We start from the raw sequence: 25,850 nt of genomic DNA on the forward strand, positions 1-25,850 counted from the left end.
TTTTTTGCAAGGCATCCGGAAGTTCACAGGTTAGGGGTCTAATCAGAGCTACAGATGCTGGCCTACTCCACAGCCACAGCAACACAGGTTCCGAGCTGTGTATGCGACCTACACCACAGACCACGGCCATACTGGATCCTTAATCCATTGACGGAGGCCAAAAACTGAACCCACATCCTCATGGATACTAGTCAGATTCATTTCCGCTGAGCCACAATGGAAACTACTATTACCTAATTTTAAACGAGTCCAACATTTTAAAGGATAGTTTCAACCATATCCTCACTTCAAATGACAACAAATCCTTTCAAGATCTGGGTCTCTAGGCCTAGCACCTGAAGCCCAGGAGTGTAGAAGTTGAGTTTCCTTGCCACTCCACACCACTGCTGCACTCTCTTTCCCCAGCAGAGTCAATCCATATTGCTAGCTGGTGAATACCCTGCTCCACTTACTAACATAAACTTGCTTCAGTGTCAACTTTCAGAAAGTCTCAAGGATTAAATAAAATAACACACATGACTCCCCATCATGGTGTAGCGGAAATGAATCCAACTAGGAACCATGAGGTTGTGGTTTTGATCCCTGGCCTCACTCAGTGGGTTAAGGATTCTGCATTGCTGTGGCTATGGCGTAGGCTGGCAGCTATAGCTCCGATTTGATCTCTAGCCTGGGAACCTCCATATGCCACGGGTGTGGCCCTAAAAATTAAGTAGGTAAGTAAATAAATAAATAAATACAATACAATACATAAAGTACCTGCTCTATGCCTCATTCATAAGAGGGGCTCAATTCTGACCAAATTTATTTTGTTAAAATACTCGAAGTTATCATTACTGATTCTTTTCTCCTGCATTAGGTCAATAAATATATGCAAAAACGTAGCACGAGTATATATACTAACTCTCCTGAACTTTTATTTCTAAGGTCAGACAAGCAGGCGCCCTGCTTGGTTTACAGTACAGCCACATAGGCCTCTGGGACAGGTTAAATAGCAGCTACCCTTTCTGCACAAAGCACAAAGTATTGCACAGCTTTTGTGTCCTAGAACTGGCTGATACAATATACTTTGGAACCCGTTTTTTTTGGTTGCTGTTGTTAGTTAACAGGTAGGTCATCTGATTTTTCTCAGTGATAATACTCTTCAAATCACCATATTGAGAAAGAAACCATTGTGTTTGTAAAAGACATAAATTAGAAAAATCCGATTTGTAAATGTCCTGTTTATCAATTAACACTCTTTCCAATAAAATGTAACAAAATTTCACATAAACATTCATTATATAGTAAAAAACAAATTAAATCCTTAGTTTTAATACATAATAACTAAAAATAAAAAATCACAGAACTTTGTTTTTTGGATGTGTAGATTTATACACGCAAAAACAAAAATACACAACAGCAGGACACAGCTAATGTGAACTTGTTCCAATTCTTTTTTTTTTTTTTTTGGAAGAAAATACACCTAGTTTAATGCTCCCTTTTAGAATGACTAAAGGCGGAGTTCCCATCGTGGCACAGTGGTTAACGAATCTGACTAGGAACCATGAGGTTACAGGTTCGATCCCTGGCCTTGCTCAGTGGGTTAAGGATCTGGCGTTGCCATGAACTGTGGTTTAGGATGCAGATGCGGCTCGGATCCCGCCTTGCTGTAAGGCTCCGACTAGACCCTTAGCCTGGAATCTCCATATGCCGCAGAAGCGGCCCTAGAAAAGGCAAAAAAAGGCAAAAAAAAATAGAATGACTAAAGGTCATGCGGATTAACCAATGATTTAAAATAAAAGTCACCTTGCTTCCTGATCCCCTCACATGCAATCCCCATACAACCACCTCAGTGATCTACTTATAAGGAAAATCTTACCATATAATTTGTCTGCTTAAAACACTTTAGGAAGAGCTCCCACTGTGGCACAATGCGAATCAGCAGCATCTTTGCAGTTCAGGGAGCAAGGTCAATCCCGGCCCCGGCAATCCCATCTACTCTTAATCCCCTTTGCGTGTTTTACATTTTCCTTTTTCCATATATTTATCACCTTCTAACATATGGTATAACTTAGTTATTTTTTATGTTTATTGCCTATTATCAGTATTCCCCCTGCTGGAATATAAACTGTATGACACAGGGATCCTTGTCTACATCCTAAGCGCTTAGAACATGGTAACCACCCAAAAAAATATTTGCCAAGTTAAGAAATAAATTCAGTTTATATATCTTGGCACTGTATCTGATAAAGAGTGAGGACTTAATAACTGGAATTTGAATGAAGCTAAATTTAAAAGAAAAAAGGGGAACTGCCAAGTATACAAAGATGCTAATGCCAAAATTATCTTTTTCTTTTTTTTCTTTTTTCATGGCTGCACTGGCAGCATATGGATGTTCCTGGGCTAGAGGTCAAAGAGAAGTGTTGGCTGTAGCCTACACCACAGCCACAGATATGCCAGATCCAAACCATTTCCGTAACCTACACCACAGCTTACAACAACACTGGACCCTTAACCTAATGAACAGAGCCAGGGATCAAACCCGAGTCTTCATGAATACTAGTCGGGTTTGTAATCTGCCAAGCTACAATAGGAACTTGCCCAAAATTATCTTTTTATCTATAGCAGGTTTTACACTTAAGCTTTGCTTTAATGTTCATTATCACTAAACCGAAGACATTTAATATATATGAACTCTTCCCATCTTTATCAGAGAGGCTGTATCCTCTCAAACTAGTCTACATGGGGAACTCCCAGTATCAATCTCCATTCTAATTAGATACATATCAGGCATCCCACCTCTGAAAAGCTCTACTTTTTAACCAGCACATAATATTCAAACATGTTCTACTATGTATTTGTGCCACTTTTTTACTGTCTTTGACAGATAACTCCCAGACATTCTGAATTCTCAGAATACGAGAATATGTTGATGATGTCTTCTACTCCACCCTCTATTTTTATTTATTTATTTGTCTTTTTAGAGCCTCACCTGTGGCATATGGAGGTTCCCAGGCTAGGGTTCGAACTGGAGCTGTAGCCACTGGCCTAGGCCACAGCCACAGCAATGCCAGATCTGAGCCTCATCTGCAACCTACGCTACAGTTCAAGCAACACCAGATCCTTAACCCACTGAGCGAGGCCAGGGATCGAACCTGCAACCTCATGGTTCCTAGTCAGATTCATTTCTGCTGTGCCAAAACGGGAACTCCCCTCTGTCTTTTTTTGTCTTTTTGCCATTTCTTGGGCTGCTCCTGCAGCATATGGAGGTTCCCAGGCTAGGGGTCCAGTCGGAGCTGTAGCCACCAGCCTACACCAGAGCCACAACAACGTGGGATCCTAGCCGCGTCTGTGACCTACACCACAGCTCATGGCAACGCCAGATCCTTAATCCACTGAGCAAGGCCAGGGACCAAACCCGCAACCTCATGGTTCTTAGTCGGATTCGTTAACCACTGCACCACAACGGGAACTCCTCCCCTCTCTTTTTAAAAGTAGAATCTTTCATAAATGGACATAGCACTTTTGAGGATAACAGACAACAATATCCTAATATTAATTCCATCAATGCCTAGTTTCATGTTATATTATATATCCCCTTTTTGTCCTCTCCGCTAACACCACAAATAAGAAATTACAAAGCTGCATTTAAAGAGAAGTCTAGGAGTTCCTGCTGTGGTGCAGCAGAAACAAATCTGACTACTAACCATGAAGCTGTGGGTGTGATCCGTGGCCTTACTCAGTGGGTTAAGGATCTGGCATTGTCGTGAGCTGTGGTGTAGGTCACAGATGCGGCTCGGAAGCTGCATTGCTGTGGCTATGGCGCAGGCCAGAAGCTGTAGCTCTGATTTGACCCCTAGCCTGGGAACCTCCATATGCCTTGGGTGCGGCCCTAAAAAGCAAAAATAAATAAATAAATAAATAGAAGTCTATAAATCCATGAGATGCTTCAAATGTTTTGTTTTGTTGCTTTTTGGGGCTGCAGCACACAGAAGTTGCCAGGCTAGGTGGGATCCTTAACCCACTGAGCAAGGCCAGGGATCAAACCCGCAACCTCATGGTTCCTAGTCAAATTTGTTAACCACGGAGCCACGATGGGAAAGGAAACTCTTGATTTTTATCTTTTCTTTGAAGTTGTGTGATAAAACATTAGAAGGGTGAACCCACATTGCTGAGGCTATGATGTAGACTGGCAGCTGTAGCTCCAATTCAAACCCTAGCCTGGCAACTTCCATGTGCCGTGGGTACATCCCTAAAAAGCAAAAAAAAAAAAAAAGATAATAATCAACTACTATATAGTTCCTGATGCAGCTCAGTGGGTTAAGAACCCAAAGCAGTGCCCCTGAGAATGTGGGTTTGATCACTGGCCTTGCTCAGTGGGTTAAGGATCTGGCGTTGCCGCAAGCTATAGTGTAGGCAAGGAGCTGCAGCTTGAATTTGACCCCTGGACTGGGAATTTCCATATCCTGCAAGTGCAGCCATTAAAAAATAAATAAATAAAATTTAAAAACTATTACTCAATTTGGAACATGTTACAAAATGTTCCATAATCAAAAATAATCTTCAGCACATATATTGATACATTGTACATATACTAAAAGGTGTAATAGCTAAAGCACTTACAACCAATTAGAACAATTAGATAATTATTTTAGTACAACCTTTGAGGTAATACGTCATTTCATTTGACACAGTAATAACTTTCAATTAGAAGTGAGAAGGGGAATTCCCGTCGTGGCGCAGTGGTTAACAAATCCGACTAGGAACCATGAGGTTGCGGGTTCGGTCCCTGCCCTTGCTCAGTGGGTTAACGATCCGGCGTTGCTGTGACCTGCAGTGTAGGTCACAGATGCGGCTCGGATCCCGAGTTGCTGTGGCTCTGGCGTAGGCAGGTGGCTACAGCTCCGATTAGACCCCCAGCCTGGGAACCTCCATATGCTGTGAGAGCAGCCCAAGAAATTGCAAAAAGACAAAAAAAAAAAAAAGAAGTAAGAAGGCAAACTGTCAGCCACAGAAGCCAGGGAAAAACTGCTTTGCTAGCTATCTGAAAACAGTAAGGGTTTCCTTTTCAACAACATGGGGCAAAAAATTTATAAACACAATGGACCATATAAGAATGAATGGATGAACAAGTAAATGACTAAAACATACATGTGTATACATGTACACAAGTCAGGGGTCGTGATTACACACAGGTAAGCAGATGAAGAAAAATGAGTATTTTTGAGTATTTAATATGGGTTAGGTTCTTTCAACAATTCAATGTTCACAAATATGGTGAGATTATAATTATATATTAGCTTCATATTACAAACGAAATAAAGATGACTCAGACATGCTAAATAACTTATCAAAACCACAGAGCAACAAATAAATAAAGTCAGCCTGCTTACCAAGTTTCTACTACTTCTACCACATCAAGCTACGGTAGAACCACCCAAGAAGGGTGGGTTTTAGTTCCACTTTGTTTTAAGGTAGATACACTTTAAGAATACGTTTTTAAAACCTATGCCATCAAATAGAAGATGAGAAGTTTCTCTTTACAGACTTTTTCCAGCTGATGAATGCAGAAAAAATGACAACTACAATGTCACTAGGCATAAGTCATCCACTGCTGCTAACATCACAACAACTGCTAATGGATAAACACAAAACCACCTATTAAGCAGTCTTATCATTAAACAGTGAAAATGCACTTTCGATCCAAATAAGTGCTATATCCAACTATCAGTTTATAGGGAGGACATATTAAAAGACACCACAGAGATGCATGCAGCAAAAGACTGTAGGAAACACAATGTGGCAAAGATCTGGTTCACCAACAAACAAATTTCAAGAAAACGAAAAACAGACTTGAATATTAAAAGAGACATATAGTATGGATCTTCTTGAGATCCTGATTCCCAACGATTATTTAAAAATTAGTTAAATTATGACATACTGACTGGACATTATATACTCTATATAAATTCGGAAACAACATTTGTTGGCCATTACTTTTATGTTAGTATTAAAAGAATTACTAGTTATTTTTTAGGTGTGATAATGGTATTTTGGCAATTTTATTTTAAAATTATGTTTATCTTTTAGAGATACAATATGAAATAGTTATAAATGAAATGAAAAGATGTCAAGAAATTGTTTCAAAATAGTATATGAAGTGAGGGGAAGTGGGCTGGGATATAAACAGGCCAGATAGTAAATATTAAAGTATGTCTAAGTGGTATACATTTAAAGGCTTTGAGGGCTGTATGATCTCTGCATCAACTATTCAATCTGTCACTGTAGCATGGAAATAGCCAGATAATATATAAAGGAATGAGAATAGCTTTGTGCCAACTTATAAAAGTAAATAGTAAACTGAATTTAGCCTACGGGCTGTAGTTTGCCCGTCTTAAATCAATTCTGATAACGAGCTGATAATTATTAAAGCTGAGTGAAGGATAATTAGTTCAATATACTCTTCAGTTTTGCATGTTAGAAATTTTCATAAGTTAAAAAAAAGCCTAGGAGTTCCCGTCGTGGCACAGCAGAAACAAATCTTACTAGGAACCATGAGGTTGTGGGTTCAATCCCTGGACTTGCTGCTCAGTGACTTAAGGATCTGGCATTGCCATGAGCTGTGGTGTAGGTGGCAGACGCAGCTCGGATCTGGCATTGCTGAGGCTGTGGTGTATGCTGGCAGCTACAGCTCCAATTAGACCCCTAGCCTGGGAACCTCCATATGCCGCAGATGTGGCCCTAAAAAAAAAAAAAAAAAAAAAAAAGCCTAGAATACATTTTCAAGACCAGTGACTTATTTCCATTTCCATTTTAAAGTTTCACTAAAGACAGATTTCAAATATATCCCATTGCAGTTATACAATTCATTAATTGATACCTAATAGCTGTAAACGGTCCTTTGCCATAACCAAATTAGTCATCATTTTAGCTTGAAGGCGTCTGGCTCTTTCACACTGTTCACCTGAAAGAAAAAGCAGGAAAAAAAAAATAAAAATATCTACTTTTATCTACTAATACTGCTTTAAGATAAATCATACCAACTAATCTCATGGAGAGTCACAATCTTTAAAAAGAAATAAGGAAAATATTGGCGTTCCCATTGTGGCTCAGTGGTTAACGAATCCGACTAGGAACCATGAGGTTGCAGGTTTGATCCCTGGCTGCACTCAGTGAGTTGAGGATCCGGCATTGCTGTGAGCTGTGGTGTAGGTCGAAGACATGGCTCAGATCCCGAGTTGCTGTGGCTGTGGCATAGGCCGACAGCTATAGTTCAGATTAGACCCCTAGCCTCAGAACCTCCATATGCTGTGGGTGCAGCCCTAGAAAAAGACCAAAAAAAAGACAAAAAAGTAAAAAAATTAAATAAAAAGAAATAAGGAAAATATTACTTTCAAATAATAACTTTAAAATATCAGTTACATTTTCTTAGGATGGTTTTAGAGCTACTGTGGTATTTCATAGTTTTCATGGCTTTTGAGACATATTTTTTCCCCTACATTTAAAAAACTTTGAAATTGGGATATGTTTTACAACCATTGCCAACCTATAAATGCCATCAGCCAGGATGCAATCATAACACAGTTTGTCTCTTCCTCTGCATGCACAAATTTGGTCATAGGTATTAATACCTCTGTTATAGCTATGTCTAAATAAGATTAAGATAGTATATTCAATAAGGTTAAAATTCAAGTTCCATGATAAAGAATAGAATGCGTCATAGTTTAATTAACATCTTTTCTTCTTAGTGGTACAATCAAAGGCTTTTTTTTTTTTTTGTCTTTTTGTCTTTTTAGGGCCACACCCGTGGCATACGGAGTTCCCACGCTAGGGGTCGGAGCTGTAGCAAGTGGCCTACACCAGAGCCACAGCAACGTGAGATCCAAGCTGAGTCTGCGACCTACACCACAGCTCACAGTAACACCGGATCCTTAACCCACTGAGCAAGGCCAGGGATTGAACCTGAGTCCTCATGGATGCTAGTCGAGTTCATTAATTGCTGAGCCACGATGGGAGATCCTCCAAGGCATTTTAGATTCAATGAAATACTATTTTTCTTATAACCAACTCATTTTCTTTTAACTCTTCTTCTATGCATTTGACAAAGAACAGTAAATATATTTTGTATATAATTCATAAAGTCTTCCTCATAAACGCATAGAAGTCTCCAGGACCCAACCTTCCATATTTACTTGTTCTACTGTGCTCTCTTTATACAGGAGACCGGTAGCTAGAGAAACAGTTAAAGCAAAAAAGAAAAAAGCATGTTAAATATTGAACACACTGTAATTACTGGAAATTAGCCGAAATAGGCAATAGAATCAGCCAGCCAGATAAAACATCCACTGGGTGCACTGGTCCATAAAGCTAAGTTTCTTAGCCCACATATTATAATTTTTGCTCCTGAATTTATTTTAGTTATAATAAGCTGAAGCACTTAGTTATTTAATAGTGATACCCACATACCATACAATATTCAGAGCACAGTATAAGAATTCAGACTCTGAAGTCAGACTGCCTGGGTTCAAATCCTGACTCTACCACGTCCTGCCTATGAGACCTCAGGCAAGTTACTTCTTCTAACTTAGGTTTTTCATCTGAAAACTAAGGGTAACAGTAGCAGCCTCAGAGTGTAGGGTTATGATAAAAGTTAAGAGAGATCACACATGAAGGACATATAATGATGCTTGGGCACAAAGAATGTGCATAAGAAACACTGTATTTTTAAAGATAATATTAGATTCTAATCTTTAATTTGATGTGATAGGAAAAAGTAAAGATGAGAAATAACTGCTCTGCTTTTAAAAAGCCATGTGTGAATCAAAGTACGACATTATAGCTCATATTCTAACATGCAGAGAAGCATTACCCACAGTGCAAAAGGGGGTCTGGATTAACCACTCCTTCCCGGCCCTGACAATGAGGAAAGAACCAGGCCTCAAAAATAGGGTTAAAATATCACAGTGGTTCCAAGGAGGACACAAGTAATATGCTGGTTTCTGTCTGACTGCTACAGGTAATCAAGTTTGAGTGTTTCTGGTTATAACTTCATTTTTAGCATAGGTAATAAAGCTTTAATTAACTGTAAGTCTACAAAAATTAACAATAACATTACAAAATCTATTAAATACCTTTATTAGGATAAATGGATCTGAAGTCAGAGAAATCATGTGAATATAATTTGGGACGGCTACTAAACAAATGTAATAAATATAACCTTACCTTGTCCTGTAACTACAACGGCAATTCCTTTTTCTAGTTCTTCAATACCTTTCTTATACCATTCCACAGCTTGCTCCTTTTGTCCTACTTTAAAACAGAAATAATTATTTGTATAAATCACAAGTATACACTGAGAATAAACATTTTCCAAAGCATGCTCTCATTAGGAGATAAATGAAAAAAAGGGTTGTGATCAAATAAATCTGAAAACTACTATTTTGTGACTTCGGAGTACCTTTAGCATCTTAATGTATATGTTACTCTGCACGAGAGGGATATAGACCTCAGTGCTCCTCAAAATACATATATATTTTGTGACTGTGATGTGCAAAAGCTCCTGGGCCAGAGACTGAACCCTGGCCATGGCAGTGATCTGTGACAATGCCAAATCCTTAACCTGCTGCTCCACAAGGGAACTCCTGTGTCTCAAAATTGTAGAGCTGTGAGTCCTTTATTTATCATCTCATGGTATTGATGCTTACAGCCACTAAAATGCTGTATTAGAGAAATAAATTTTATTCAATAATTTATCAAAATTACAATGAGAAGTGCCAGTTGTGGCTCACAGGTTAAGAACCCAATGTAGTGTCCATGAGGATGCGGTTTTGATCCCTGGCCTCACTTGGTGGGTTAAGGATCTGGTGTTAGTGCAAGCTGTGGTGTAGGTCAGAGAAGTGGCTTGGATCTGGCGTTGCTGTGGCTGTGGCATAGGCTGGTACTTCCAGTTCTGTTTGGACTCCTGGCCTGTGAACCTCCATATGCCATGGGTATGGCCCTAAAAAAGACAAAAAAACAAAAACTATAATGAGGTACCACCTCACACAGCTCAGAATGGCCAACATTAACAAGTCATCAAATAACAAATGCTGGAGAGGGTGTGGAGAAAAAGGGACTCTCTTGCACTGTTGGTGTGAATGTAAACTGGTACAACCACCATGGACAGCAGTGTGGAAGTTCCTCAGAACTAAATACAGAACTACCACATGAGGAGTTTCCAATGTGACTGAGTGGTTAACAAACCTGACTACTACCCATGAGGATGCATGTTCAATCCCTGGGCTCACTCAGTGGGTTAAGGACCCGGCGTTGCCATGAGCTGTGGTGTGGGTCACAGATGCGGCTCGGATCTGGCGTTGCTGTGGCTCTGGTGTAGGCCAGTTGCTACAGCTCCAATTAGACCCCTAGCCTGAGAATCTCCATATGCCATGAGTGTGGCCCTAAAAAGACCAAAAAAAAAAAAGAAAATTAAAAAAGAATTTAGGAGTTCCCGTCGTGGCGCAGTGGTTAACGAATCCGACTAGGAACCATGAGGTTGCGGGTTCGGTCCCTGCCCTTGCTCAGTGGGTTAAGGATCCGGCGTTGCCGAGAGCTGTGGTGTAGGTTGCAGACGTGGCTCGGATCCCGCGTTGCTGTGGCTCTGGCGTAGGCCGGTGGCTACAGCTCCGATTGGACCCCTAGCTTGGGAACCTCCATATGCCGCGGGAGCGGCCCAAGAAATAGCAAAAAGACAAAAAAAAAAAAAAGAATTTATTTTAAACAAATGGGTTTTAGAATGTATGAAACATAAAAATTAACATGATTTCAATAATAGTGAGAAAAAAGCACTGTTTAATTGTATTCAAATCAGATACAATATGTTCCATTGTTGAGTAGCTCCTTTCTAGAGTTAGTTTTTATTTAACAGATGATTGTACCATGATAACTGGTATATGAGATTACAAGCATGGTCATTTAATAACACATTTCTATTTTCTTTGAAACATATAATGACGTTTATTCTTGATCCAAATTTAAGCTTCTAAAAAGACTTAAAAATTCAGCATAATCAAAACATGTATAGGATATTTCTCTAAAGTGATAATAATTACACACAAATTTCATTGTTTTTTATTTCTTTGTCCTTTGAATCTACAAAGCCTCATAAGTGGCTAATACAACAATACAGTAAAACAAAGGTGAAAATCATCCGTAAGAACTGTTTTTCATTTCTCCCAACTCATGTTCCTATTTAATCAAACAAAAATTCCCATGTCATTCTTTAATATTATTTGAAATTTCAAAACCAATAAAATATCAAGACTCTCTTAATAGCACAGAACAAATGAAGTCTTATAAACAAAACACACAACTAGGAAATGCTGTTCCCCTATGAGTGTACCTCCTATTCCTCCCTCTACTCTCCAAATAAGTCATCAACTAGACTCAGCCCCTTGCACAAGATAATTTCTTACTTACCACATACGGTGCCATTAGTATTTTGCAGAGTTTGATCCAGAGTAAATACTGAATAAGTACTTAACAATGACACATGAAAAAATTATTAAGAATTTGTTGTAAGCCAATTCAAATTATTTGGATGCTTACTTTCCAGTTTTCTATGAAGAATCTATTGAAATGTTTTTTGTTTTTTGTTTGTCTTTTTGCTATTTCTTGAGCTGCTCCTGCAGCATATGGAGGTTCCCAGGCTAGGGGTCGAATCAGAGCTGTAGCCACCGGCCTATACCACAGCCACAGCAACTCGGGATCTGAGCCTCGTCTGCGACCTACACCACAGCTCACGGCAATGCTGGATCGTTAACCCACTGAGCAAGGCCAGGGATCAAACCCGCAGCCTCATGGTTCCCAGTCGGGTTCTTTAACCACTGCGCGACGACAGGAACTCCAAGATCCATGTTGCTTTATTGAGATCTAGTTTATTCAGTTTGACTTCTGTATAATATCATGTACCATCCCATAATTTATTCAACTATTTCCACTGAAAGATATGTAGTTGTTTCCAGTTTTTCAAAATTTCAAATAATGCTGCAATTAACATTCTTGTACCTGTCCCCTTATGTACATGTACCAGTTCCTCTTGAGTATATGCATAAGTACAACTGATGAATTCATCACATATTCCCATTTACCAGAAATCAACAAAATGCTCCTTTTTTTTTTCTTGTTTAAAGCCAAGTTGTGGATAACTTCCTAGGCTATAGGTTGAATCAGAGCTGCAGCTGCCAGCCTAAGCCACAGCCACAGCAATACCAGATCCAGGCCACATCTGTGACCTACACTGAAGGTTGTAGCAACACCAGATCCTTAACTCACTGAGCAAGGGCAGGGATCGAACCCGCATCTTCACAGACACTACATTGGGTTCTTAATCCACTGAACCACAACAGGAACTCCAACAAAATGCTTTTTGAGAGTGCTCATGCCAAGGGACACTCCTGACAACAATGTATGACAGTTCTCCCTGGTAACATCCGAACAAAATCTTTTAAGGAGTTTTATCACATTAATGGAGGCAAATGAAATGACTGATTACAAATAAACTCACACGCTCAATAATTACTCAATTACCTCATATTCTTTGGTTAACAGATAGTTGATTAACTACATTAATACTAGAGACCAACACACATTTCTGATAAAAACCATTCAGAAAGTGGGCACAGAGGGAAACTACCTCAACACAATAAAGGCTATGTATGACAAACTCACAGCTAACACCATTCTCAATGATGAAAAGCTGAAAAAATTCCCGCTGAGATCAGGAACAAGACAAGGATATCCGCTCTCGCCACTACTATTCAACATAGTTTTGGAAGTCCTAGCCATGGCAATCAGAGAAGTAAAAGAAATAAAAGGATTCCAAATTGGAAAGCAAGAAGTAAAACTATCACTATTTGCAGATGACATGATACTATACCTAGAGAATCCTAAAGACTCTACCAGAAAATTGTTAAAGTTCATCAACAAATTTGGCAAATTTGCAAGATATAAAATTAATACACAATTCATTTCTATATACTAACAATGAAAGATCAGAAAGAGACATTAGGGAAGCAATCCTGTTTACCATCGCACCAAAAAGAATAAAATACTTAGGAATAAACCTACCTAAAGAGACACATGACCTGTACTCTGAAAACTCTAAGATGCTGATGAAAGAAATCAAAGACGACACAAACAGATGGTACCATGCTGTTGGAATGGAAGAGTCAATATTACCAAAATGACTATACTACCCAAGGCAAGCTACAGATTCAATGTAATCCCTATCAAATTCCCAAGGACATTTTTCATAGAACTGGAATAAAATATTTCAAAATTTGTTTGGAAGCACAAAAGACCCAGAATAGCCAAAGCCACCCTGAGAAAAACGGAACTGGAGGAAATCAGGCTCCCTGACTTCAGACTATACTCCAGACCTACAGTCATTAAAACCTATGGTACTGGGACAAAGACAGAAATACAGATCAGTGGAACAGGACAGAAATCCCAGAATTAGGGAGTTACCGTTGTGGCTCAGTGGTTAAGGAATCCAACTAGGAACCATGAGGTTGTGGGTTCGATCCCTGGCCTCGCTCAGTGGGTTAAGGATCTGGCATTGCTGTGGACTGTGGTGCAGGTCACAGATGTGGCTCAGATCTGACATTGTTATAGCTGTGGCATAGGCCGGTGGCTACAGCTCCGATTGGACCCCTAGCCTGAGAACCTCCATGTGCCACGAGTGCGGCCCTGGAAAAAGACAAAAAGACAAAAAAAAAAAAAAGAAATCCCAGAATTAAACCCACGCACCTAATCTATGACAAAGGAGGCAAGAATACACAATGGAGAAAATACAGCCCCTTCAATAAGTGGTGCTGGGAAAAATAGACAGCCACATGTAAAAGAATGAAATTAGAACACTTCCTAATACTGTATACAAAAATAAACTCAAAATGTATTAAAGACCTAGCTATAAGACCAGATACCATAAACCTCTTAGAGGAAAACATAGGCCAAACACTCCCTGACATAAACGACAGCAACATCTTCTCAGATCCACCTCCTAGAGTAATGACAAAAAAAAACAAAAACAGGAGTTCCCTTGTGGCTCAGTGGTTAATGGATCCAACTAGGAACCATGAGGTTGCAGGACCTAACTAAACTTAAAAAATTTTTGCACATCAAAGGAAACCCTGAACAAAACGAAAAGACAACCAACCCACAGAATGGAAGAAAATATTTGCAATGAATCGAATGACAAGGGATTAATCTCCAAAATTTGTAAATAAATCCTACAGCTCAATACCAAAACAACAAACAATCCCATCAAAAATTGGGCAGAAGATCTAAGCAGACAATTCTCCAAAGATGACATACAGATGGCCCAAAAACACATGAAAAGATGTTCAACATCACTCATTAGAGAAATGCAAATCAAAACCACGATGAGGTATCACCTTACACTGCCAGAATGGCCATTATCAAAAAGTCTACAAACAGTAAGTGCCGGAGAGAGTGTGGAGAAAAAGGAACCCTATTACACTGTTGGTGGGAATGTAAGCTGGTGCAACCACTGTGGAAAGCAGTATGGAGACTCCTCAGAAAACTAAAAAGAGAATTACCATTTGATCCAGCAATCCCACTCCTGGGCATCTATCCAGAGAAAACCATGACTCGAAAAGACACATGTACTCCAATGTTCATTGCAGCACTATTCACAATAGCCAAGACATGGAAACAACCTAAATGTCCATCGACAGAGGAGTGGATAAAGAAGATGTGGTACGTATACACAATGGAATATGACTCAGCCATTAAAAGGAAAGAAATAACAGCATTTGCAGCAACATGGATGGACTAAGAAATTATCATGCTAAGTGAAGTCAGTCAATGAGACACCAACATCAAATGCTACCACTTACATGTGGAATCTAAAAAAAGGACACAATGAACTTCTTTGCAGAACAGATACTGACTCACAGACTTTGAAAAACTTAATGTTTTCCAAATGAGACAGGTTGGGGATGGGGGGATGCACTGAGGGTTTGGGATGGAAATGCTATAAAATTTGGTTGTGATGATTGCTCTACACCTATAAATGTAATAAAATTCATTGAGTAGTTAGAAAAAAAGCATAATACTGGAGAAAGGACAGACATACAGGTAAATGGAACAGAAGAGAAAGTTCAGAAACAGACCCAGACATACATCACTGATATGACTTTGACAAAGATGACAAGGTAATTCAATGCAGAAAGAACAGCTTTTTCAAAAGATGATGCTGAAATAACAGACGTCCACATGAAAAAAAACTTCACACGACGTACAAAAATTAACTTGAGATGGACCACAGAGTTAAATGTAAAACTTAAAAATACAAAATTTATAGGAGAAAACATAGACAAAATTCTCTGTGATCTTGGATTGAGTAGAAACTTCTTAGAATATAAAAATCACAAACCAGGATTTCCCGTCGTGGTGCAGTGGAAACGAATCAGACTAGGAACCATAATGTTGGGGGTTCAACCCCTGGCCTCACTCATCGGGTTAAGGATCCGGCATTGCCATGAGCTGTGGTGTAGTTTGCAGACGTGGCTTGGATCCTGCACTGCTGTAGCTGTGGCGTAGGCCAGCAGCTGTAGCTCTGATTAGACCCCTAGCCTGGGAACCTCCATATGCCATGAAAAAAAAAAATCACAAACCTTAAGAGGAAAAGAAACTGATAAACCACACTTCATAAAAATTAGAAGTGTCTGCCCTTCAAAAGACAGAGTTGACAATGGAAAGACAAGCCACAGAATGACTGGGAGAAAAATAATCGCCAAACAACACATCTAAAAAGGTCTTCTGACCATATATATAGAGAACTCTTACAAAATAATGATTTTTTAAAGTTATTAAAAATAGGGTATAAAAGATCAAAATACACACTTTCCCAAAGAAGAAACAAAAATGGCAAATAAGAGCAAGAAAAGATGTTCAAGGAAGTTCCCTTGTGGTGCAGCAGATTAAGGACTAGATGTTGCTGCAGCTTGTGGTGCAGACTGCAACTGTGACATGGGTTCAATCCCTGGCCCAGGACCTTCCACATAACATAGCTGCAGCCAAAAAAAAGGAAAAAAAAGAAAAGAAAAGATGTTTTAAGATCATTAGCTGTTAGGGAACTACATATTAAAACTACATTTTAATTCTGAATGGAAAAATTACAAGACAAACTATAATGAATTTCTCACATCTTTGGAGGTATGAATACAAAATGATGCAGCAACTTTGGAAAAGAGTTTGGTAGTTCTTTATGACATTAACATATATTTCCCCATGACCCAGAAATCCCCTCTTCTACGTATTTAGCCCAAGAAATGAAATCATCAAAGACCTGTACATAAAAGTTCACCAGCTTTAGTCAAAACAGCTAAAAACTAGACAACCATTTAATGAATGGGTTAACAAACTGTGGAACAATCATACACAGACTACTATTCAGCAATAAAACATAGCAAACTACTGACACATGTAGGAACACAGAAGAATCTCAAAACATGCTAAGTGAGAAGAACCAGACACAAGAGCTGCAGCATAGATCATAGATGCAGCCTGGATCTGGCATTGCTGTGGCTGTGGTATAGGCTGGCAGCAGCTGCTCCAATTAACCCCTAGCCTGGGAACTTCCGTATGCAATGGGTGGAACCCTAAAAAAGACCAAAAAAAAAAAGCTATAGGGATATGAGATTGATGATTGCCATGGGCTAAGGGGAAAGTAAAAAGACTTAACTACAAAGAGGCAAAAGAGCTGTGGGGATAATAAAACATTCAATATATTGTTTGTGGTGATGGTTTACTCACCTATTTGTCAAAAACTCACTGGACTACAGATCCCTAAAAGGGGTAAATTTTACTGTATGTAAATTATACTTCAATAAATCTGATTTTTTTAAAGAGCAATAGTGTAACATTTATGTACAAGAAAATTTGCTATAACTTGGATTATAACACCAAAACTAAAATTCTTATTACAAGAGTAAGTTTAGAAAAATATTTTTATAAATATCTGTTTGAAGGGATAGAAGAGTTTTCAAAACAGTGAAAATTACCAAAATTAGGAAGGCGGCACCATTTCACACCCATTAGAATGGCTATTTTCAAAAATTACCAAAATAAGGAAAAGAGAAAAGCCAACAGAGTTGAGCCTACCATTTGAGGCACTTTTTTTTTTTTTTTTTGGTCTTTTTTGCCATTTCCTGGGCCACTCCTGCGGCATATGGAGGTTCCCAGGCTAGGGGTCGAATCAGAGCTGTAGCCACAGGCCTACGCCAGAGCCACAGCAACGTGGGATCCAAGCTGCGTCTGCGACCTACACCACAGCTCACGGCAACACCAGATCCTTAACCCACTGAGCAAGGCCGGGGATTGAACCTGCAACCTCATGGTTCCTAGTAGGATTCGTTAACCACTGAGCGACGACGGGAACTCCCTTGAGGCACTCTTTTGCTTGAAACAATTGTCAATTCTGAAAGTAAAAGTGACCAAGAAACTAAGCACAGCATTTTCATGGAACAAAGCTAACAAAAAATGGATTCCAGGACATGCCCAGGATAATTAGTGTCAAAGATTCCAGGATTTTGGTTGGGACCCAGCATCAGTGAAGAGTACAAACTAGGCCAGGCTGCATAAAGGCTGAAATCATACTCAAATCACTTCAGTCCCTTAAGGTAGGGAAAATTACAGCCCATAACCTCTGATGATCACCCTTTTGACTAAATTATCGCAGAAAACTCAAGCCTTACAATGGTCTTCATCACACAAAAGGCCTTCAAAATACTTTAACAGTTCTTAGTTTGCCTCACACATTTTCCTCTTACCTACAAGGGCATATATAACATTCAAACTCAACCAACCAGACAACATCAAATCAAGACAAGAATCAGGTGGCCAAAGCTTGACAATCAGTGGCTGTAGTTGTAGCTGAAGTTATTAGCCAGTAATCTGAACTACAAGTGAAACACATAATCTAGGACAAACAATGGCCCAAGGGTCAAACATAGTCAGCTGCCTATTTTTGTACTTAAGGTTTTAATGGATCACATCCCTATATGAGTGTTGAATACCTGAAAAAGAGCACTTAAGTATTTACTAAATGGTTAAACAAAATATCCAAACCAATGAAAAAATAAGCAAAGGACTTGAATAGACATTTTTTCAAAGAAGATATGCAAATGAGGCAGTCCCCACTGTGGTTCAGTGGAAATGAATCCAACTAGAATCCATGAGGATACATGTTTGATCCATGGCCCGGTTCAGTGGATTGGGAATCCAGCGTCATCACAGTGAAATGTGGTGTAGGTCAAAGATCCCACACTGCTGTAAGCTCCAATTTGACCCTAGCCTGGGAACTTCCATATGCTGACTATGGCCCTAAAAAGCAAAAAAAAAAAAAAAAAAAAAAGAAGGACATATGCAAATGACCAATAAGCAAGCACATGAAAAGATGCTCAAGATTCTAAGTCATTAGGGAAATGCAAATCAAAACTATGATGTGATACCACTTCACATTAATTAGGATGGCTGCTATTTTAAAAAAATTGCTGAAAATGTGGAGAAATTGGAAACCCTTGTGCACTGGTGCTGGGAGTGCAAAAATGGTATAGCTGCAGTTGAAAGCAGTTTGGCAATCCCTCAAAAAATTAAACATAAGAATTACCACATGACCCCGCAATTTTACTCCCAGGCTAGACTCAAAAGTATTGAAAGATGGACTCAGAAATGAGTAGAAGGCCAATGTTTATAGCAGTATTATTCACAATAAATTGAAACAATCCAATGTCTACCAACAGATGAACGGATAAGCCAAGTGTGGTACATACATAAAACAGAATATTATTTAGCCTTAAAAAGGAACAAAATCTGTATATGCTACAATATGGCTGATAAACCTTGAAATGCTAAGTGTAATGTCATACAGAAAAGGACAGATATTATTTGATTCCACTTATATGTAGCACCCAGAAGAGGCAAATTCATAGAGAAAGCAGAACAGAGCTGATCAAGGTCTGGGGGGGAAATGGATAGGGGGAAATGGGGAGTTATCATTTAATGGGTACAGAGGTTCTATCTGGGATGATGAAAAGCTCTAGAAGGGGGTTAGCGGTGACGAATACACAATACTGTGAATGTATTTAATGTCACTGAACTGCACTCTTTAATGATTAAAATGGCAAATTTTGGAGTTCCCGTCGTGGCGCAGTGGTTAACGAATCCGCCTAGGAACCATGAGGTTGCGGGTTCGGTCCCTGCCCTCGCTCAGTGGGTTAACGATCCGGCGTTGCCGTGAGCTGTGGTGTAGGTTGCAGACGCGGCTCGGATCCCGCGTTGCTGTGGCTCTGGCGTAGGCCGGTGGCTACAGCTCCGATTCGACCCCTAGCCTGGGAACCTCCATATGCCGCGGGGGCGGCCCAAGAAATAGCAACAACAACAACAACAACAAAAAGACAAAAAAATAAAATAAAATAAAATGGCAAATTTTGTTATCTGTGTTTTACCACAATAAAAAAAAAATACTAAAAAACCTATTACAGGCAGTTTGCTGACCCCTGGTTCATGAAAATGAACAAATTACTGCCACATGTAACCCCAAGGATTAACATGACAAGGAGAATGTTAAGCAAAAGCAGACATACACAAAAAGAACATACACTTTACAATTTCATTTATAAAGCTCAAGATAAGGTAAAACTGATTTACGGTGTTAGGAAGTTAGGATTGGAGTTCCCATCATGGCTCAGTGGTTAATGAATTTGACTAGGAACCATGAGGTTTCGGGTTCGGTCCCTTGCCTTGCTCAGTGGGTTAAGGATCTGGCATTGCTGTGAGCTGTGGCGTAGGGTTGCAGACTCGGCTTGGATCCTGAGTTGCTGTGGCTCTGGCGTAGGCCAGCGGCTACACCTCCAATTAGACCCCTTGCCTGGGAACCTCCACATGCCATGGATGTGGCCCTAAAAAAGACAAAAAAAAAAAGTTAGATTTGTAAATATATTTGTAAAAGGTGGGGAAAGGTAGTGAGCAAAAGGGAGCATGAGAAAGGCAAACTTTTGGAGTGATATTCTATTTTTTTAACCTGGTGGGGTTTCAAACTGCTGTATTCAGTTTGCTAATTCTTTAAGCAATACACTAACTATGTACTTTATTTATACATATTTTGTTTTGGTTTTGGCCACCCCACAGCATATGGAATTCCCAGGCCAGGGATCAGATCCGAGCCACAGTTGCAACCTATGCTGCAGCTGTGGCAATGCAGGATCCTTTAACCCAATGTCTTGGGCAATGGATTGAACCCCCACCTAGCACTGCATAGATGCTGCCTATCCCATTGCACCACAGAGGGAATTCCTATATACATATACTTTAATAAAAGTATATTTTTAAACTGGAAAAAAGAATAAGATTAAATATATGGAAATGGAAAGAGAGTCCCCAAACATTAAGTGAAAAATGTTTCTATGTAATACCATTCTTTTTCCTCTAATAAATATTTATATAACTAGACAAAGTCAGGAACTTATCAGTAATCATCTCCCTAGATAAGATTACAGATTTTCACTTTGTGTATTTGTGCATTATTTTAATTTTTGAGTGTGGGCTACTGTACAAGCAACAGAAATACTGATGATATCCATCTTTTTTTTTTTGTCTTTTTGCCATTTCTTGGGCCGCTCCCGTGGCATATGGAGGTTCCCAGGCTAGGGGTCTAATCGGAGCTGTAGCTGCCAGCCTATGCCAGAGCCACAGCAATGCGGGATCAGAGCCGCGTCTGCAACCTACACCACAGCTCACGGCAACACCGGATCGTTAACCCACTGAGCAAGGCCAGGGATCAAACCCGCAACCCCATGGTTCCTAGTCGGATTCGTTAACCACGGAGCCACGACGGGAACGCCATGATATCCATCTTTAAATAGAGATAAGGGGTGTTCCTATCATGGTGCAGCGGAAGCAAATCTGACTAGGAACCATGAGGTTTCAGGTTCAATCCCTGGCCTCGATCAGTGGGTTAAGGATCCGGTGTTGCCGTGAGCTGTGGTGTGGGTCGCAGACATGGCTCAGATCCCCCAATGCTGTGGCTGTGGCTTAGGCTGGCAGCTACAGCTCTGATTAGACCCCTAGCTTGGGAACCTCCACATGCCACTGGTGCAGCCCTAAAAGGACAAAAAAAATAAAATTAAACAAAAAATTAAAAAATAAAATTAAAAAAAAGGAGTTCCCGTTGTGGCGTAGTGGTTAACGAATCCGACTAGGAACCATGAGGTTGCGGGTTCGGTCCCTGCCCTCGCTCAGTGGGTTAACGATCCGGCGTTGCCGTGAGCTGTGGTGTAGGTTGCAGACGCGGCTCGGATCCTGCATTGCTGTGGCTCTGGCATAGGCCAGGGGCTACAGCTCCAATTTGACCCCTAGCCTGGGAACCTCCATATGCCACAGGAGCGGCCCAAAGAAATAGCAAAAAAAAAAAGACAAAAAAAAGAGTAGTTTGGGAAGAGAGAGGATATCAGTTTGGAAATATGTGAGTTAGAAGACAAAGATTTGGGAGTTCCCACTGTGGTACAGTGGAAACAAATCCAACTAGTATCCATGAGGATTCGGGTTCAATCCCTGGCCTTGCTCAGTGGGTCAGGAATCCAGCATTGCCATGCACTATGGTGTAGGTTGCAGAGGCAGCTAGAATCCCGAGTTGCTGTGGCTGTGCCACAGGCCGGCAGCTGCAGCTCTCTTGAATGTAGCCCTAGCCTGGGAACTTCCACATGGTGTGAGTGCGGCCCTAAAAAAAAGAGAGAGAAGACAGAGATTTAAACCCTTGCTCCCTCATTTAATAGCTATAAGACTTTAGGAAAGTGAGGACATCTCTGAGCTTCAGTTTTCCTTACCTAAAAACAAGATGACATCGCTTTTGTGTAACTCTGAGTTGTGGCAAAGATAAAAATAGGTTATGGGATAATACTTTAAATAATGAAGACCTATGTAAAAATTACTTTTATCATACTTAGTAAATTTGTTGATAAATATAAATCCTTCTACTCTAGAACTGTATGCACAGTTCTATTTTTCCTCATAAAGCCCAATGTTTTTACTTATCTATTTAGTCCTTTTTAAGCATTATTCTACTAACAATTCCAGGGAATAAATATATCTATTTTCCTACAACTTGTCACAACTAGCAGAGTAATAGGTATTTTTAAAAATCTTACAGTAGTTTTTTAATGTGTGCTAATCCCTAATAAACCACAGAAACCATCAGACTAAGAGCCCCATGGTTTTGTTTTTGTTTTTCGTCTTTTTAGGGCTGCACCTGTGGCATAAGGAGGTTCCCAGGCTAGGGGTCTAATTGGAGCTGCAGCTGCCGGTTTATACCACAGCAATGCTGGATCTGAGCCTCATCTGCAACCTATACCAAAGCTCACTGCAACGCCAGATCCTTAACCTACTGAGCGGGACCAGGGATCAAACCCACATCCTATGGATACTAGTCCAATTTGTTACCACTGAGCCACAACAATGGACTCCTAACAGCCCAATGATAAAGCCTCTCTTAGTTCACTATACCAACAGGATGTTTTCCACTGTTTTAATTTAGCAAAAAGGCCATATTTGCTTCATGTTCAAATGTCAAGGTTTATTTCTAAACTAAAGATTTATTTTTCCCATTTAATTAGAAAGGTTTTGAATCACATGTAAAGAAATCATTATAGTTTTAAACATTTTCTCTAAACTTTAGGAATTTCAATTTATTTTCTTAAAAGTCTTTTTTTTTTTTGGTCTTTTTGACTTTTCTAGGGCTGCTCCCGAGGCATATGGAGGTTCCCAGGCTAGGGGTCTAATCGAACTACATCACAGTCACAGCAACTCGGGATCCGAGCTGCGTCTGCAACCTACACCACAGCTCACGGCAACGCCAGATCCTTCACCCACTGAGCAAGGCCAGGGATCGAACCCGCAACCTCATGGTTCCTAGTCAGATTCGTTAACCACTGAGTCACGATGGGAACTCCTCTTTTTTGCCTTTTCTAAGGCCGCTCCCACAGCATGTTGAGGTTTCCAGGCTAGGGGTCTAATTGGAGCTGTAGCCACCGGCCTACACCACAGCCACGCAGGATCCAAGCCACATCTGCAACCTACACCACAGCTCACAGCAACGCCAGATCCTTAACCCACTGAGCAAGGCCAGGGATCGAACCCGAACCCTCATGGCTCCTAGTTGGATTCATTAACCATTGAGCCATGACAGAAACTCCAAAAGCCTCTTATATTTACTATGGCTGGTGGGTAATTTAACTTTCTTCTGTGCATTTCCAGTATTTTCCAAATTCTCTACCAAGAGCTTGCATTCATACATGAGCATGAAAAACTAATTTGATTCCTTTTGTAATAAAAAGCTAGGAAACTAAGTGAAGCTAAGGGGAGACTTCCAACTATTTTTTTCTGAACTAAGGGTCATAATTAGCAAAAAAATTTTAATATCACTCTTGAGATAATTCTCCTCCTTGCTCAAATCTCATTTAGACTGCTGTATTCCTAAAGAGGGTAATAAAAACTATGTATCAAAGTTTAACAATATTCTAATATAAACTCTACAGAGGCTATAAACTTAAAAGAATTGTAAAATTAATAATAATGGTTTCTGAGCTCCCGCTGTGGCTCAAAGGGATCAGCAGCATCTTGGGGGCACTGAGACAGGGGTTCAAATCCCAGCCCAGCACAGTGAGTTACAGATCCAGCATTGCACAGCTAAGGCTTAGTTCAAGGCTGTGGCTCAGATCTGACCCCTGTTCCAGGAGCTCCATTTGCCATGGGGCAAAAAAAAAAAAAAAAAAAAAAATCCTATTTTCTGAGGATCTACTATGTGCAGGTACTAGGTATTTACAAACATTACCTCAGTGTAGTAATAAGTAACTTGCCCAAGATCCTGTATAGAATTCAAATGTCAATTTCAACAAGGGGGCACTGCTATTTAAAAAGTATAAAACTAGGCCCTCAAAGCTGAAAAAAAGAACAGCAGCCCTGACATCCAGGAGATGGCCTAGTCCCATCAATTAGGCCTTGGTATAACAAGGAACTGACCTGACATTACAACAGGCCTTCGTGTTGACTATAAACAATCTCACAGAACATCAACATTAGACAATTAGATCACTCCAAGATCACGACGGATTCTAGACAAAAACAAGACCACTCTAAAATCATGTCATATCATATCTAAACACGGACAAAAAATCAACACTGTCCAAGCCATGAACATCAAATATCCCCCTCTTTAGGCCAATGCATGCTTCCTTTTTTTTTTTTTGTCTTTTTGCTATTTCTTGGGCCGCTCCCACGACATGTGGGAGGTTCCCACGCTAGGGGTCGAATCGGAGCTGTAGCTGCCAGCCTACGCCAGAGCCACAGCAACACGGGATCCAAGCTGAGTCTGCAACCTACACCACAGCTCACGACAACACCAGATCCTTAACCCACTGAGCAAGGGCAGGGACTGAACCCTCGACCTCATGGTTCCTATCGGATTCGTTAACCACTGCGCCACAACGGGAACTCCCCCAATGCATACTTCTTAACTGCAGCTTTATCCTCACTTTAGTCTCCCCTTTTTCTGGATTAGATTTAAGATACTTAATCATAATTTCTAAGAGCATCCAATCAGAACAAAATCCTACTTCCTTAAATTCTCCTCAAAATAACCTATCATAGGAGTTCCCTAGTGGCTCAGCAGGTTAAGGATACATCATCGTTACTGCTATGGCTCTGGTTACAGCTGTGATATGGGTTCAGTCCCCAGCCCAGGGGGAAAAAAATCACCTAATACAAGCCCAAATGCTTTAAGTTCTTTCTAGCACCATTTTCCTGATACACCACTTTTTCCCAGTGTGTGTTCTTTTGGTTTCTGTAAGTAGTCGATCCCACTTGTTTAGTCATCGGTGTTCCTAGTGATGATGGTTCATCAAAAGGCACTGATAAAATCCACTTAAGAACAGCAGTTAATTCTCTCCCTCTCTACTGCAACACAAAATATCCACAAAAGAACAGAAAAGATAGGTGAATAAGTATAATATGTCTATGCTATACCTAAATAGCTCTAAGATATTAGTCCCAAAATCATAGATTTTGACATTTTTCTTTCTTCATTTACAATAAACCACTGAGATGTGAGTGTGCTCAAAAATGTTTTATTCTATAGGATGTCCAGCATGAAGAGTTGTTAATAATTCACAAAGCGAGAGGAAAAAAGGCTAGGTCAGGATATTTATACCTTCACTGACATTATACAGCTCAAGAGAAAGTAAAACTAGTAGAAAATTCAGGAAGCTATACTTTGCCAGAATTTAAATAACCAGTACTACTGGATGGAGCACAAAGAATAAGAAAGTAGAAAAAAGACAGGAAAGGCTAAGGAAGATCCTTCTTTAATAATTTAATACGAATTTACTAACCATCCCTTAAGTGTCAGCGGGATAACTGACAATAATCTTAGGAATCTCATTACCAGGTTAACTTTATAGAGCTCAACTGTATTCTATATTAGGAAGAATATAAATTTCAATTAAAAAACAACTAAAAACAAGGGATGAGGTTCCCAAAAGTGGCTGCCCTTTTGTCTAAGTGTAAATGTCACTAAATAGTCTTAAAGACAAATGTGAGATGTATACTGTGTATTTAATAAAAGGTAATGTTATTCTCTCAGAGAAGTATAATATTGTGTGACTATTCATGCATCAAAACAGTTCTTCCCTTGTTCTTTTTTTCTTTTTCTTGCCTTTTAGGGCCACACCTGCAGCTTATGGACATTTCCAGGCTAGGGGTCTAATCAGAGCTACAGCTGCTGGCCTACACCACAGCAACTCAGGATCCAAGCC

General features: G+C 39.9%; 1 protein-coding gene across 2 annotated transcripts in view; it reads right to left on the reverse strand.

Annotated features, from left to right (window-relative positions):
* The window catches only part of SPAST (spastin), a 75,196-nt gene that overhangs the window by 44,737 nt on the left and 4,609 nt on the right, over nucleotides 1-25,850 (reverse strand). Inside the window, exons 2-3 of one of the 2 annotated variants that reach the window (XM_047782331.1) lie at nucleotides 9,202-9,288; nucleotides 6,860-6,943 (exon numbers count right to left, since the gene is read on the reverse strand). In XM_047782331.1, coding sequence (XP_047638287.1) covers nucleotides 6,860-6,943; nucleotides 9,202-9,288 — 171 coding nt within the window. The remainder of the gene's footprint in view (nucleotides 1-6,859; nucleotides 6,944-9,201; nucleotides 9,289-25,850) is intronic. The other variant, XM_047782332.1, reaches the window with a different exon arrangement.

This window comes from Phacochoerus africanus, chromosome 5, assembly GCF_016906955.1.
Source record: "Phacochoerus africanus isolate WHEZ1 chromosome 5, ROS_Pafr_v1, whole genome shotgun sequence".
Classification (NCBI taxonomy): Eukaryota; Metazoa; Chordata; class Mammalia; order Artiodactyla; family Suidae; genus Phacochoerus; species Phacochoerus africanus.